This window comes from Periplaneta americana, chromosome 14, assembly GCF_040183065.1.
Source record: "Periplaneta americana isolate PAMFEO1 chromosome 14, P.americana_PAMFEO1_priV1, whole genome shotgun sequence".
Lineage (NCBI taxonomy): Eukaryota > Metazoa > Arthropoda > Insecta > Blattodea > Blattidae > Periplaneta > Periplaneta americana.
In genome coordinates, this window is record NC_091130.1 from 72,572,563 (window position 1) to 72,590,009 (window position 17,447).

Here is a 17,447-nt window from a genome sequence, read left to right on the forward strand (position 1 = left end):
CCTTTTTGAAATCTATGAATAACTGATGTACTGTACTCTTATACTCCCATTTTTCTCCAATATCTGTCAAATACAAAACATCTAATCAGTAGTCGATCTATTACGCCTAAAACCGCACTGATGATCGCCAATAATTTCATCTACATACGGAGTTAATCTTCTCAAAAGAATATTGGACAAAGTTTTGTACGACATCAACAAAAGTGATATTCTTGGAAAGTTACCACAGTTGGTCTTGTCCCCCTTCTTAAAAATAGGTGGAATTATGGACTCCTTCCATTGTCATTTATCACCTTCTTTTCTTTTTTCTCTTTCGTTTTTTCTTTATTCTGTACCTTTTTTACTCTTCTCTTTCCTTCTCCATAAGCTCCTTCCACTTCCTTCTGTCTCGCCCACTTCTTCGTTCTCAATCTCCTTCTTCTTGTCTTTCCCTTCTCACCCACGTTGTATTTTTTTCTGTCCTTTTTTATCTTCTTTTCAGTGTCCCTTCAGTTTTCTTTTTTTTTCTTAATCTTTTTGTCATTCTCTTTCTCGTCCTTGTTTTCATTCTCTTCCTCTCCATCTTCTTCCCAGTATTCTTTCGTGCTTTTTGTCTCCTCACCTCGTCCTGTTATGTTCTGCTCACCTATATGTTGTATTACGGCACATTAATATATTTAAATGAGAGGCTGCAAAATTATGTGCCATGATACATTGTGGTGCAGTGTTGCATGATTGGTATTTATCAGCAAGAATAATTTTCAATGGTGCATTTTAGTCGGAAGCTGTCAGATAGACACTTGGCTTTTTCCGTTTGGTGCTGTATTGTTGAAATAACAACATTCAGCTGTCTTTATACATATTTATACATTTTAAATTCTTATAGGTTAAGAATTAAAATGGAATTGTAAAAAGCTCGTTAATTTATTGGAGAAATGTCCATTTCTTTATGACAGAGGCCACAAATACTGGCGTATGTGATAATGCCTGGAGGGAAATAAGTAACATTTTACTATCCATGGCTTTAACTTGCCATTATTTGCCCTGATTCTATCGGCTGGCTCATAGATACTGTATTACTAGTGCTGAGAATCACAGACCACTTAGTTCGTCAGAGACTGTCCAGAGTGCACCATAGGCAGTGGTCCTATACACTCGTAATGAATGGCGATTTTTATGGAGAATTGTTGGGATATCACAGGGTAATCAGAATATCCAGCGAAAACAGTTTTTGCCTGGATCATAGGCTTGCCCAACACAAATTATGACTTCAGGGTGAAGGGCTTTGAACCTGAGTTCCCTGGCTTATTAGTCGAGCTCATTAGCACTGTGCCATCATGGTGGTCACATTGTAATTACAGTAAACTCTTATTAATCCTGCTGTTCTTGCATAGAGGGGTGCCAGATTACTGAGAGTGCTTAAAAATGTCATTAAATTTAATGTTATAAGCTGCGCCAATCACTTCACTTGCATTTCTAAATCGAAACTAGAATGCACCACATGTGGGCAGCATATGTATAATATGTATATGTCTGTTGTTTAGTCATCTGTCTGAAGACAGGTCTGAACCTCATAAGTGACATCAGTAAGGCATCACTCGTGAGGCAACTAAGCCAGGAAGTAATGGGTTAGGGTGGCCAGTTCCTTTCCCCCTCCATTGCATACATCACTGACTACATAGGATATTACACTAATCAGACTTCAGATGTATACAAACAATTGTTATTCCCCTGACGCATATCATCAAGTGAGATGTACTGCCTGATAGATGTACATATCAGCCAGAACCTCAATCAGAGGTACTATACATATAAGTCCATCATGTACGGGGTGGGCAAAATAATACTGGCCCACAGAAAATATATTTGAAATATATGAATTTATATGTATAAGACTGACGTGGAAATGACCCTGACAATGATTTCGATGCAACAATGGGTTGCTGTCACATTTCCGCGCATGTGCATCTCCTGCATGCTCTGTCCCGAGCTTCGCTATGTCATTACATTTGAGTGAGTGAGAGGATCAGACGTGTTTAGTGGCCAGTTGAATGCAACACTAAATGGTGCTCACGATAAAACAATGCATGCTCATGCAAAGCACAATTCATGGGGAAGGTGTGTGGAACTGTTTGCGTAAGAGTTTCAGAGTGAACGTGTTTTGGCAAAACCTCCAGCAAAGACTGCAATGCAAAACTTAGTGGCAAAATGGCGTGAAACAGGCTCTGTAGCGGATAAAAATCGTAACTATCCGAAAAGAGTTCAAACACCAGAAAACATTGCTCTTATAAGTATAATAGTACATTATGCAACGAGCCTATAATGAAGGTAATTAAGAAGTGAGTATGGATATTTATGAAACGAGCGCAAGCGAGTTTCATAATTTTCATTCGAGCTTCTTAATTACCATTATAGGCGAGTTTCATACGACTTTTTATGCTCGACCATATTTCTAACTTGATAGTATTAATTTTTTAGCAATGTCCCGTATGTTGTGAGATGTGCGCAGACACGAAAGTATTGATTTTTTCCGAGGAACAGATGTCCACATTGACCTTGCTAGGCCATAAGAATCTACAGAGATAACATTGAAATTAAATTAGACATTGAAAAACGAGATGACAAATTGAATTTATTTGAATATTATTTACAATTAACGCTAATTATTATAGTAACAGAACATAACCTTCTGCGACAGTATTGGATTCGCTAATTCTCTTTCAATTGCATATCCGAGAATAATCGATACTTGCGGTTTTATACCGGTAGAAAGCTTACCTGTCATTGGCTGAACAGTTGTAACCTGAGTCGTCATTGGCTGGAAGACCTGACCTTTAATGAGTAGGTGTACTTTAATGACATGCATTAAAGGTCTGCTACCAGGTGTATAATTACTACATTTCGGCATGGTCGAGCATAAATATATATAAATGTAAATATTACAGATTTTCTGGGCCAGTTTTATTTTGCCCATTCTGTATATGTAATACAGTATAACACATAGTTTTGGTACAAATTTTCCTGAAAACTATTGCAGTAGAAGTGATAGGAAGTACACTAGAAGGGGGCCGGATTACTGAGAGTCTAATGTACTTTTACAGTTACACAATACATATTCAGTGAAGAAACAAAGGAAAAATAATCATTAATAAAACTATAACACATAAATTTCATTAAATTTATTTCACTCTCAATCATATTCACGATGCTTTAAAAATCTAAATATCACAGTAACCCAACTGATAACATAAACGTTTCATGCAAGAGATTCTATATATTTCCTGTCAGTTTTTTATTCTCTTCGTGTTTCTCATGTCCGCATATTGGAGGTGAGTCTCTCTACTTCCATAACTTCGATATTGGAAGCCTGTGGGTTGTAGATTGTTAATTGACAAGCCTTAGTGTAGATTCCATCACGACACCCTACATGCTGCAGTTTATTTGCTGTTGCAGGATACTGCGCAAGCTGCAAGCCCTGGTCATACTGAACGAGAGCCTCAAGCAGCAGGAGCTGGAGTTCAGGGAGCAGTGCAAGCTGGAGCTGGGCAAGCTGCAGAAACTAGTCGAGTAAGTTACTTCTATCATCATCGTCATCTTATCTTCTTGTCCGTTACCATTATCTTTACAATATACAATCTCATCATTTTTTCTTATTGTCATAATCACATTAACTGTAATAATCTCCGTACTTATTGTCATTATCGTTATCTCTTTTTTTTATTATCATTTTCTTCTCTTCTTCTTTGGTATGCCACCACCACCACCATCACCATCCTTTCTTTATGAGTTGGACCATTTGAATCTGTTTTGTGTTTTGTTACTGGTGTTGTTACTTTTGTCATTATTAATGATGGTGTGTCCACCTCTATGGCTCAGTGGCTAGTGCATGTGCTTCCCAGCCAATTGGTCCATGGTTTGATTTTCTGCGTGGATGGAGACTTATCTCCATTCCATGAAACTGGGTGTTTGATCCTTGTCTGAGTACTTGTCTTGTGCCTTGTCTGCGGTAGCTGTGTATCTTGCTGACCACATGATCACTGTGAGAGAGTATAGTGTTGGTGCAAAGACACCTTCTTTTAACAGACACAAGGCTGAGTCTTGAATCCTTCGACGAATCGAAAACAGTAGTTTAACTTGCCATAACTCGTAAACCAGTAAAGATTTTGAGTAGCAATAACTTTTAAAAGTTATTTTCATTCTTTTTCAACATTTCTCTCACTTTGACCCCCCATCTAACGTGTAAAACAAAAAAGCTAGCTGCTTACCAACTTTTGAAGGTGTAAATGTCTATTTTGAACAGATCACTTCGAAGTTATATTTTTTCTCTCTCTCTAAAAAAGATTTTGATATCGAATTTTTTTTCTATGCTTTCCTGATTTACCTATCAATCATAAAAATTACAGTGTGATTGAATGACTATCGTAGAAGCTACAACATGATAAATATTCAACACAACGGGAAACTGATTTCTCCCTCCCTCTGGCTGTGGTATTGCCGTCACTCTCTCACACAAGCCATTTATATTACAATGCTGCAGCTATCTCCAATTGGTTCTACTCATATGCAGGAGATTTGCCGTGGAGAATAGTCACTTGATAGTCTTGTGTATTTAGACTTTTCATGACTCATACTGTTGTATTGCCTGCAGAGGTGCACAGGAGAGTGCAACTCCAGATGAAGACAGTGATCAGGTGACAATACAGTATGAGGAGGAGCGTGAACGAGTCCAGAAGCTGCGACTGCTGCTTGCAAAGCGCAATAGATCCATTGCAGCTCTTCAGAGGCAGCTGGATGAAGTGCCTGGGCGTGCAGAGCTGGCGCAGTACCAGCGTAGGTTCCTTGAGCTCTACAACCAGGGTAAGGATGAATTACCTAACTATGCAAATTCGCGACATTCTTCCAAGCAGAGGTAGTGGAAATAATAACATGATACAAGTATAGTTCTTGAACGAAATATCCGTAACTAAAGTTTGTCCAACGAAAGAGTAAAGTGATGTAAACACATGCATATAGTCTTGATATCTCTGAATTGGCAGTGATTCTTTTTTGTCATAAGATGAACAGACCTGTAGGTGTTCTATGGTTTATATCCCTTTATTCTTTTATTGGACAAAGTGTAATCTATCGAGTCTCTTACAACAGTGTTACCCAACCCTTGTAAGTGATCGTTTAGAATAATGTCCATTCACTTATACTGGCTGCAGAAAAAATACGTACAGAAAATTTGAGAGTAGGAAGGTGGCACAAAACTATATTTTAAGAATAGGAATAAGTGGTCTCAGACTCTTCAATATGGAGCTACATGTATCGACATATGTCAACGTTGAAGCTAGGCTGCTATTTTTGTGAAATATATTCATAACTTGTCAAATGTAAACATAAACCACTGGCACTTATACAATCAAATCACTTACCGGTAACTACAACATTTGGCAAAGGTTGATCGCATATGGTGGTCCAATAGCATGGCCTCCACGATCTTCTAACTTGACACGTGCGATTTTTTCATTTGGGGTTCCATGAAGGACATGGATTATAGCACACCTGTCGAAGATGGCAAACCTTAATACAGAGTAGACCTATTACTGCTACAGCAAAAGTGATCCAGACCACTCCTGAAATATTCCAGGTAGTGTCTTAATCCTTCTTGCACTGCTATGTTGCTTGCCAAAATGTTTCCATATTGATTTGAAGTCCATTATTCCATATGTGATGTTTACTGTTAAATTCACCAACTATGATAAACTTGTGATCACATGGTATCAAAATGTTAATGGGCTATTTTTTTAATTTAACGCATGTTGTGCATTAAACTTACAACATTTGATAAAAGTAGTGATTTAAGAGAACTACTATACTGCGATGATTAGACCAACCGAAAATATGTTATGTTTCTGTGTTACAGTAAATGAAGTAGGGGGCCACTGGCATAGCTCAGTCAGTTGAGGTGCTTGTCTACCAATCCAAAGTTGCGCTCGGGTGTGGGTTCGATTACCCAGTTGGGTTTTTCCGAGGTTTTCCCCAAACGTAAGGTAATCTATGGTGTATCCTCGGCCTCATCTCACCAAATACCATCCTGCTATCACCAATCCCATCAACGCTAAATAACCTAGTAGTTGATACAGCGTCTTTAAATAACCAAATAAAAAACTGCAGTAAGAGAGTTTGTTTTCTGACTAGCCATCAACATGTTATCACAGTCTAGTATATACAGTCACGAAACTTGAGTTTATGAGGATACTAGGAACAATAGACTGTGCCGGTACTATTTCGCATTGTCTGTGATGAGGCGATAGTAGCAATCCTAGTGGTTAGCAACTATCTATAGATGCATATTTCCTACGTATTGAGCTTCGTGACTGTTTATACTAGACTGTGATGTTATTATTTCGTAATGTAAGTGAGTTTTCTTTCCACTCGACCATTCACAAACAGACTACAAAATTGCTGCTTTGGATCTAACGCCTGCAGCCTCGCAGCGAAACATCTGAGACTGCTTGTTCCTATTCTTAAAATACTTAGTTTTGTGGCCCTTTCCTACTCTCCAATTTTTTGCACATATTTTTTCTGCACCCTATATGGGTTAAAGGACGTGATGGTAATTTGGTCAATAAAAAGCCAGGTGGGACTGCTAAACAGGGCTCAGAACAATTCTTCTGTGGATCACAATCATTCCCTGTCTCCCTGTCACAGTCAACATAATGTTATCCAACATTACATTAAATATACCAAACATTAGATAAACAGTATCAGCTAGCAACAAGTAAGGGCTACTATAAAAGGTACCGTCACCAAAAATAATCTGTTATCCCTATGTATTTTATCTAGTAAAAATCTATGACAAATATTATACCTTAAAGAAGGACTTACATGTAATGGATTTAGGTTAGTGATGGACAGACTTTTATGGGAGCAAACCAAAAGAAAGTAGAAATGTTACATGATTCATTAAGTAATGCATAACATTTGTTTTTCGGCCTCTTTTCATTGAAGAAGGGCAAAATTTTATATGCAGAACATTGGAACTTTCTTGCATAACTCCATGTAGTTTCATCATTTTCCATTAGATGGCAATGATGCAGTTAGTGTTCAAAATTGCGACTGCTCATGAAGAGAGCTGAGTTTGAAATTCTTTTTGTGGAGCAGAAGACCATTGCAGACATTCACAAGCACTGTGGAAATAAGGTCTTGTCATGGCTTCAGGTTCTGAGACTCTGAAAGGTAATTCTGGGTTTCTGAAGGGACAATTCTGATTGCCATATTGACTGCTAGATCTTTATTTACTTCAAGTTTTCAATTGTTAAAGATAGAACTGCGTTTTTTCGAAAACAGGTAAAAGGCATAAAGCGAAATTATGTGCCAATTTCATGGCACCGTTTTCTTTTTCTTCATTTCTAGAGTGATTTTTCTATTTTTCTTTTTCAGTGGCAGCCAAGCACAAAGAGACAAAACAGTTTTACACTTTGTACAACACTCTGGATGACACTAAACTGTACCTGAGCAAAGAGTTAACATTGCTTAACTCTATCCTTGACAACTACACTGAGTAAGTACTTATTGTCGTAATCGTAACACATCAGGGATTCATCTCATTATACCATACCTGATGATTCAGCCATTGGCGCAAAGTTCAGAGGAGGTTTACAATATAATCTACTAGTACAATACAAAGTTTTAGTATCAATTTCACGAAGCATTGTTGAATGTCATAAATTCACCTACAGAATAGAAGGCATGAGAAATTAGGTACTTCTTTAATTTGGCCCTAAATAATCTTATGTTTTGAGTTTCATTTTTTATATTCGTAGGGAGGCAATTAAAAATTTTTACTGTCATATAACGCACTCCTTTTTGATAGCACAAAAGACTTGCTGATAGAGTGTGAAAGTAATTTTTTGACGCGTATTTATGCTATGAACTGTTGAATTAGTTACAGAGTTTTCACGATTACATACAAGGAAGATTATTAATGAAAAAATATACTGACAAGCCATGGGTATTGTTTGTAGTTTTTTTTTTAAATAGTACTACACGATTCCCTATATTTGGCACCTACTATTATTCTAATTACTCTTTTTTTGTAGTAGAAATATACTGTTACTATCTGTGGAATTTCCCCAGAATATTATTCCGAAACTCATTACTGAATGGAAGTATGCAAAGTATATTGTTTTTAAGGTATTGAAATTTACTATCTGTTGCATGGATCTAATATCAAAACATGCTGAATTTAGTTTGGGGGTAATTTCTTAATATGATTTTTCCAATTTAACACATTATCGATTTTTAAGCCAAGAAATTTGGTTGTTGTTGTTTCTATTAGGGACTTATTGTTAATTATTGCGCTTTAAATTTGCGAGGTTGAATTTGGACAGGATTTAAATTGAATTACGTTAGTTTTGTTACAGTTTAATACTAATTTAATGACTGAGAACCAGTCACATATTTTGAGGAGAATTTCCTCCAATTGAAGATTGGAATGTGTTGGAATTATTGGCTGTAATTGCTATACTTGTGTCATCTGCAAATAATATGGGATGACCTACATTTTTTATTAGAGGAGGCAAGATCATTTATGAACACTAGAGAAAGTAGGGACCTAATATTGATCCTTGAGGAATTCCATTATTAATAGTTCCCATGTTGAGGTAGATTTCATAGTTGTATTGATTTCGACTTTCTGTTTCCTATCTATGAGGTATGAGTGAAACCATTGCTGTGCAATGCCTTTAATTCCATAATAATCTAATTTGTCTAGCAGCATTTTATGATTTATACAGTCAAATGCTTTGGATAAATCACAGAAAATCCCTTCAACTTGTAATTTTTTATTAACTGCCTCCAGAATTTTGTCAGTTAAACTAAATGTTGCATTTTCCATGCTTTTATTTTTCCTAAATCCAAACTGTTCTGGGACTAAAATGTTGTATCTTTCTAGATGATGATATAATCTTTTATACATTGCTTTTTCGAAGATTTTGGAGAAGACTGGTAGAAGTGATATGGGTCTGTAATTTTCTGGAGACGTTGTTTCTTCCTTTTTGAAGATAGGAATAACCACTGAATATTTTAATCTCTCGGGGAATATACCATTGAACATTGAATAGTTACATAAATAACTTAGTGGCCCAGCTCATTAGACACACTTAAACCTTACAGCAAATTGTACTGACTTAGCTTCATTCCATCACCCAATTCCTATATAGACATTACACACAATCATGATGATTTCCTCAAATCCCCTGCCACTTCTTATTAAGTTTAATTTTGTGGTACATATTTCTAATCAGAGTGTTTGTACACGTATAAGGAGCATTGCCAACAACTTTTTTCAAAATTATATGAATTTCAAGAATGAAATGTAAATGTAATTGAATAGTGTAAATAAAAGTAAATGCACTGCACAGAATTTTATAGTGGTGTGTCTTGTTTTGTAGGGCCATGTCTTCTACGAGTGGGAAAGAGCAATTTATGAAACAGTTTGATGCCATCGTGGAAGGAATCAAGCAAAACAAAGCTAAGGTAAGTCTTTGCTTGAAAGAGAGTAGCTAATTGATCTTTCACCAAACAAAGCCTTTTTGGTCATATTTGTCTTATATTTGATTCTGTTCTTAATCTACCATTATTGCGTCACTCCTGTTGTGATTGGTTGAATTTATCATTTTTATGAAAGTTAGGGACTGCCAGCCTTATAATTTTATATTATCACATCACAGTTAGGCCTTTATAGTGAATAATCACATCAAATGGCATGGTTTCTAGCTTTCATGTCACTATTATGCTTCATCTCGACATTTAATAATATTTGTTGAATCAACGTCTTAAAATAGTGTCTGTTAATAGAGTTTTGTTATCTCAGTTTGACACGTTAACTGAACCCTGTTAGATTAACATGTCAGTTTAAGAAAATATTTTCTAGAGATATCTAGATTTCTCAAACCACGGATTTGTGAATTACGGTTTTTCAGCTGACAAAAGCAAACATTTTATGTTTCTGGCTCTTCCAGGTCGAAATATCATAAGTTTAAAATCGCGAAATACACGCCAGATTTTTGTTTGTACCACGAATTAATTTGAAATTATTGTTTTCCAAGAGATTTTTATTTATTTATTTATTATTATTTTTTTTTTGCGAAAATTTAATTTAAAGTACCCAAAGATTGATATTTATTTACAAAATTTTCCAGATGTTTGAGATGGGTAAGGCATGTAGCATGTATGGGTGAATCCAGAAATGCATATAGAGTGTTAGTTGGGAGGCCGAAGGGAATAAGACCTTTGAGGAGGCCAAGACATAGATCGGAGGATAATATTAAAATGGATTTGAGGGAGGTGGGATATGATGGTAGTGACTGGATTAATCTTGCTCAGGATAGGGTCCGATGGCAGGCTTATGTGTGGGCAGCAATGAACCTCCGGGTTCCTTAAAAGCCATAAGTAAGTAAGTAGTCTAAAAAAAGTATGTAGGTACTTTCCTTCATTAAATTTGTCTTTGGAGATCTATCAGTTACCATGCTGGCCTTTGTATCTGTGCTTCTTCTGGGAAGGAAATAAAGCTCTGTGTCCCGTGTTGTAGATTTATGACGCCTAAAAGAACCCTGTTTCGTTAGAGGGCTATTTATGACACTTAAAAGAGTCCTGTTTCTGTTAGAGGGCATTTTATGACACTTAAAAAGAAGTCTGTTTCTGTTAGAGTGATATTTATGACACTTAACAGAATCCTGTTTCTGTTAGAGGGCATTTTATGACACTTAAAAAGCTTGTTTCTGTTAGAGTGATATTTATAACACTTAAAAGAATCCTGTTTCTGTTAGAGGGTGTTTTATGACACTTAGAAGAACCCTAATTCTGTCAAAGGGCTATTTATGATACTTAAAAGAATCTGTTTCTGTTAGAGGACATTTTATGACACTTAAAAGAACCCTGTTTTTATTAGAGGACTATTTATGACACTTAAAAGAACCCTGTTTCTATTAGAGGACTATTTATGACACTTAAAAGACCCTGTTTCTATTAGAGGACTATTTATGACACTTAAAAGAACCCTGTTTCTATTAGAGGACTATTTATGACACTTAAAAGAATCCTGTTTCTTTTAAGATGGGTACACATGTAGCAAACGAACAATAAAGGAATGAATTTGCTGATTGAATTCGGAACATGTGGACGGTCCAGTGAAGGTGCACCAATCGTTTGGTTTGCCTTCGTAAGTGATCCATCGTTTGTCAGTACATCAAAGGAAGTTCGCATTCGATGTGGACAGGATTTGTTACTTGTTCGTAATTCGTCACAGTGATTAATATAATTTCATCAACCCAGGGCCATATTTATACATGGGCTGTGGCCCTGGACGGAAAATTTTTGAGAATAGTACCGTACTTGAGCAGTGAAAATTTGAGAAATTTTATACATGCACGCATTTATGGCAAAAATTTTACATTAATTTTTATATATCCAAACAATAGGCATTTTTATACTATATCCGAACAATATGTAATTAACTAGCTAATAAGTAAGAGGAAGTACAGTTGTCTGATTATAATATGCCAGTCAAGGCTTTATTTCACATGTGCGTCACATAATTAAAGCTCGTAAGTCACTTAATTTTTACATGGTAGCTCATGACATCTCAAAGAAAATAATACCTGATCTATGCAAAAATTGGCAACTTATTGGTTAAATACCAGAAATTTAAAGAGTCTGTTTGGTTATAAAATTTAATTATTCGACTTCAACGAATTTATTTATGTCCAATATTTTTCTTCTTCCATTGGTGATATCATATTCTTTACAATCATTTCAAAACCGTTCCATTCCGGAGTGGCAAAAATTATAAATACAATCCTGCATCAACCTTATTGAATTGTTTCGGGACCAGGACATTTTTAGAAAAATCATGGAACTCAGCTGTTTCAAGTAAATACATCAAAATTATATATGAATCCCCTGTTGCGAGATATTGAAGTGTTAGTGTTAGTCTTTCATGAACAGGTATTGTTTCTCGCCCATCTTTGTCTTTCTTGAAAATTTTTGGCCTATTTTGCATAATAGACTAACATTTCAAAGTCTGTTGCTGAAATTCGACAGAAGCCCTAAAACTATCCCATTAAATTTAATGTAAATCGTTAAGCAAGTCACTGTCTCTATTCTATATCCATTGCAACTTTCATATAGTGGCATCTGTCACCATCGCCTTTATTTTGAACTTTATTTTTGTTAGACTACCTATAATAAATGCTGCTCTTGCTATCTTGCTATAATAAAACTTCGTCTGTCATTATTATGGATAACCAGCGAATGCATCATTTGTTTGTTGTTTGTTTGCTACGTGTGTACACATCTTTAGAGGGCTATTTATTACACTTAAAAGAAGCCTGTTTCTGTTAGAGAGCTATACTTAAAAGAATCCTATTTCTATTAGAGGGCTATTTATGACACTTAAAAGAACACTGTTTCTGTTAGAATATAGAATGAATAATGATCATCTCTTCCAGTACGAAGCCATTTTGAAGATCCAAGCTGATACACGAACATAGCTTTGTAAATTGCTTCTGGGAAGCCAGAAGGAAATTGAATGAACTCCAGTTCCACGAGCATTAGAACTAACTAATTAGCAATATATTTTTTGTTGTCGTTGTATTGCTAAACAGGGAAATTATCCCATTTTTTTCTGGCATCCCAGTAGAGCTTGCAGATGTCAGTGTCAGGACTTCTATCCAATGCTGGACACAGTAACAGGTAGCTTTGATGTATAAAATACCTTAAAGTCTAGCATAGTGGACATTCACTGGATGGTAGGTGTTCATTCTGTGGAGATGGCCCACTAAACAATTGTGATCAGAATTCATCCTGAATCTTGCTATTGTTCCTTTCGACGTTTACCCTTGTTCTCCTCCCACGTTTTTTCATTGTCATATCACTTCTTGTTTTCGGCATGTTCTTTTTATTCGTTTGTATATTTTTCTACTGCTTTCCGAGCTGTTATCTGTTTTCTAACTAATATATATATATATATATATATATATATATATATATATATATCCCACAAAAAAAAAGAAGATAAATTTCGAAGGAAAATAAAATCCATGCAATCCATAAAATGTACCTTTGTTGTCAGTAATATATGTGTTGACATGAACAAAAATATGTTAGTAAGTGCAAACATATCCTTCTGTTTATATTTAATTTTGCATTATAATGAGGTCTGAGTGTCACAAGGCCCATTACATGATATGAAAGGAGGAGGATGAAGACCTTGACGATTTTCAGGTTCATAATTAACAAGTACTTAGTTGTCCATGTTTGCAGGTGGAGCGAAGACGCACAGAAGAGCGTCAGCGCCGGGACAAGTTGAGCCAGCAGCTACTGAGCCTGGTGGAGCAGCAGCGCCGCTATGTGGCTGCAGTGAGGCAGCTCACAATTGAGTGTCGACGCAATGAGGCCCTGCTTGCCCAGCTCAGGGGCACCTGATTGTTATATCTACTGTACATGCTCGTGCTTCACGAAGCCTTTGTTGGTACACACTAGTAATATATTTGTATAATATATTGATGTTAATATAATGCATTTGTTACAGCTGTTACTTTTGTACTTTGTTGTGAGAAGAAACTAGGCGTATGCATGGGGTGTAAAGCATAGTCTCGAAGTCCGAACTCAGGGTCTTGAGTTGAGATTCTGTCTAGAGTATTTGTTGTCAGTGTGATACTTTTCGTTGTCACCAAAAAGTAATCAGATCTAGACAGTTGAATAAAAGTTCTGAGTGTAGAGTTAGAAGAATTGTGTTTGCTTACTGTTTGAGTTATAATGACCCCAATAATGCAGACGGTATTATTCTCAAAATTGTTACAATACCGAGTATTTACCGAATTTTATCATTTTTCTAAGGATGTAAGCATAGCAATAGTAGAGGAGCACTGTTGGTTTTGAGTAAAAACAAAATTATTTTAGGAATTGTGTAACTGTATTACCACAAGTCCTGAAGAGGTCACTAAAAGTAATATCCTATCATTTATTTGAGTTATGGCATGGGAATGTCGTCAAGTCATGCAGGAACTATTACAGAACGACTCAGTGGAGCTGCGATGAGTACCAGGCTATCATGTTATAGAAGGTAGCAGACAGATCAGTGAAGAAACAAGTACCTGAATCAGCCTACGATACTAGTAAATCAAATGTAAAAACTGCAATAAAATTATGGACTAGGAGAGAACATTAGAAAAGATAGGTAAAATATCCTGGCCAATCTTCAGGTAAAGCTCTTGTTAAAAACCCATCCAAGCTCTCACAAAGTCTCTTCTGCATTTGAAAGAAGAAAACTTAAGAGCGCTTTGGTTAATAATTGGACACAGTCATTTCAGGAAATGTCTACAAACTGTGGAGATCTCATTTGTTAACTGCATAAACTGCTTACAGAAACTGAAAAAAACATAATATTCTGCTTGAATGTGAGGTCTTAGAGAGAAGAAAACTCTAATTCTTTTGAACCCTGTGTTGAATAGTATGAATGACTCTAACATAGGAGTGAAGGTTCTGGAACTTATCAAGAATGCAGCACTAGAACTTATATAATGGGTTAAGGAGTCAAACTTAGACAGCCTCAGTCCAAGTAGAGAGGCCAGTTTATCTTGTTGCAATTGTTTGGAGGGGGAGGGGGGGTAACGTGACTTATGGCCCACTCTGTAGTTCTTGCCATACTGTTCTTCAGACTCATATTTGATCCAAAGCATAATAAATCATAGGATGTGTGCTGTTAATTATGCAGCATTGTCACATTTCTTCCTATTGCAAAATCTGATTCTGAATTAATCCAGCTGCTGGACTGAGATAAGTATGATTTTTTTTTCTTTTAAATAGACCAGTTAGTATTTGTCTCTTATCAGTCATTATGTCATTACGTCACCGCAATACTTCTGAGAATTATAAGCCCAGAATCCAATAGTTCAGATCCTGAAACAAAATTTGGGTCACCTGAATTTTGTTTCTCGGTTTGTACAAGATAATTGTGATAACGTCGTATATGTTATACTAAACCCATTATAACACTGTTACCTGGATAAATACTCGTACAATCTAACAACTAACAACTCATATACATACATACATCTTATTCATCCAGAAGATCTGTATGTGCACGATCCTTATCATGACATAACTGAATATGACGCCATGATCGACAAGATGTTTTGTGAAGAAAATCTTTTATTATATTCCTGAATGCTTCTGCCACGTAAAATTTCTATTGATTAATTGCAAAATATTAAAATATGTTGTTGTTTTCTAATGCCAGGCGTTTGACAATAAAGTCATTTGACCTCTTGCACTCCAATATTTTTCAAAGATATTATCATGATCAGCCACTGAAGCACAGATTTTCAGGTGTTCCGAATCCATTTCTTGGTTTGAGTTGCACAATGGACAGTTAGGGGACTGATATATTCCAATTCTATGCAGGTGTTTGGCCAAACAATCATGGCCTGTTGCCAATCTAAATGCAGCTACAGACGATTTTCGTGGTAAATCGGGAATTAACTGTGGATTTTGATGCAGAGAGTTCCATTTTTTCCCATGGGATTGTGTTATCAAATTTTGTTTGTTGAAGTCTAAGTATGTAGATTTAATAAATCTTTTCACAGAGTAATACGTAGATTTAGTAACAGGTCTGTAAGTAGCAGTGCTGCCCTTCTTTGCTAAAGCATCCGCACTCTCGTTTCCCAAGATTCAACAATGGGATGGTATCCATTGGAATACAATTCTTTTATTGAGTGATATTAATTGAGAGAGCATTTTAGTTATTTCTGCTGTTTAAGATGAAGGTGTGTGTTTAGAGACTATTGATAGAATAGCTGCTTTGGAGTCTGACAATATAACTGCATTTTTTAATTTACTGATGTGGCATAGAAGATTCCTGAGACTTTCACTTATTGCAATGATTTCTCCATCAAAACTTGTTGTTCCATATCCAAGAGATCTATAAAGTGAGAAGAGACAGCACGTAACACCAGCACCGGCATCTTGTTCTCTGGAGGTCAAGGATCCGTCAGTGTATAAATGAAGCCAGTTTTGTGGAGGGTATCTAATATTAATTGTCTCTAAAGACAGTTGTTTTAGTATTTCAGTATTTACTTCTGATTTCAGTATTTCTTCTGTTAAATTTTGATTATATTCTATATTTAATAGAGTTAAAGGGTTTGGTTTAATTTGTAGGTTATCTTTTAAATTCGGGATATTGATTTTCTGTTTTAATTCTTGAACAATGGATATGAAACTTTTTTGAGTTTTCAATCTACAGAGAGGACTGTATGAATGCCAATTGTTTCCTGGTAATCTAATAAGTTTTTCATATTGAATCAGTGCTTTTTCTTCTATTGTCATTTTGATGCTGTTAATATTATTGAGGAATCTCATAGAATCTATTGGAGTTGTTTTGATTCCACCAGTAATGAGTCTGAGAGCTTGGTTTTGAACATATTCTATTTCGTTTATGAAAGGTGAAGTAATTAAAATTTCTCCGCAGTATGTCAGCACTGGCTGTATAAACATTTTGTATGTAGTGTTCAAAGTATTCGTAGAGCATTCCCATTTCTTTCCTGCTAGTTTTTTTAGAAGGGAGAATCTTTTATGAGCTTTTTCAGAAATGTATTTCAAATGGTTGCTCCATGTTAACTTACTATCGAAAATAACTCCAAGATATTTGGATTCATAAGTCCTAGGAAGGTGTTGGCCATTGTATTGGATATTGAATTCTCTTTCTTTTTTACCAAGTGAAAATATTTGGTAGTTACTTTTGCTTAAATTGAGTGTCATCAAAATTGATGTATTCCATTCATGTAGTTGATTTAGAGCTTTAAGAGCAGAATTTTGAATTTTGTCTCTATGTCTGTAAGATCCGGAAGTCCACAAAACCATATCATCTGCAAATAGTGCTGTTTTCATGTTTGATTCCTCTAATAGGGAGGGTAAGTCATTTATATAAATATTGAATAAAGTTGTGCTGAGGACAGCGCCTTGAGGTAGACCTCTATATGTTTGTCTGTAACTAGAAAGTGAGTTATTGAATTTAGTGGCAATGAATCTTTGACTAAGGAATTCTGATATCCATATGAACATATTGCTGGAGATACCTAATTTCTGGAGTTTTAGTAATAATTTATTTCTCCAAACAGAGTCATATGCTAGCTGAAAGTCAATAAATATTGCCAAGGTATCTTCTTTCTTGTTAAAACTGTCTTTTATTTCTTGGCCGTGGCATATGACTTGTTCATTGGTAGAGTGTACTTGTCGAAAGCTGGCTTGTCTTGGTGATAAAATATTTTGGGATTCTAAATACCAAGTTAATCTGTTGGAGATCATGGACTCCATGGTTTTTGCTATCAAGTTTAATAGTGCTATTGGTCGATAACTATTAACATCATGAGCAGGTTTCCCTTTTTTGTGAATTGGTACAATGATTGCTTTTTTCCAAGCTGCAG

General features: G+C 35.8%; 1 protein-coding gene across 3 annotated transcripts in view; it reads left to right on the forward strand.

The window, feature by feature from the left end:
- Positions 1–13,925, forward strand: part of fidipidine (coiled-coil domain-containing protein 93) — a 38,672-nt gene extending 24,747 nt beyond the window's left edge. For 2 of the 3 annotated variants that reach the window (XM_069845578.1, XM_069845579.1), the window contains 5 exons: positions 3,433–3,546; positions 4,628–4,836; positions 7,405–7,525; positions 9,417–9,501; positions 13,288–13,925. In XM_069845578.1, coding sequence (XP_069701679.1) covers positions 3,433–3,546; positions 4,628–4,836; positions 7,405–7,525; positions 9,417–9,501; positions 13,288–13,449 — 691 coding nt within the window. In that variant the 3' untranslated portion in view covers positions 13,450–13,925. Of the gene's footprint in view, positions 1–3,432; positions 3,547–4,627; positions 4,837–5,884; positions 6,012–7,404; positions 7,526–9,416; positions 9,502–13,287 lie in introns of those variants that run through there. The other variant, XR_011335874.1, reaches the window with a different exon arrangement.
- Positions 13,926–17,447: the final 3,522 nt, after the last annotated feature.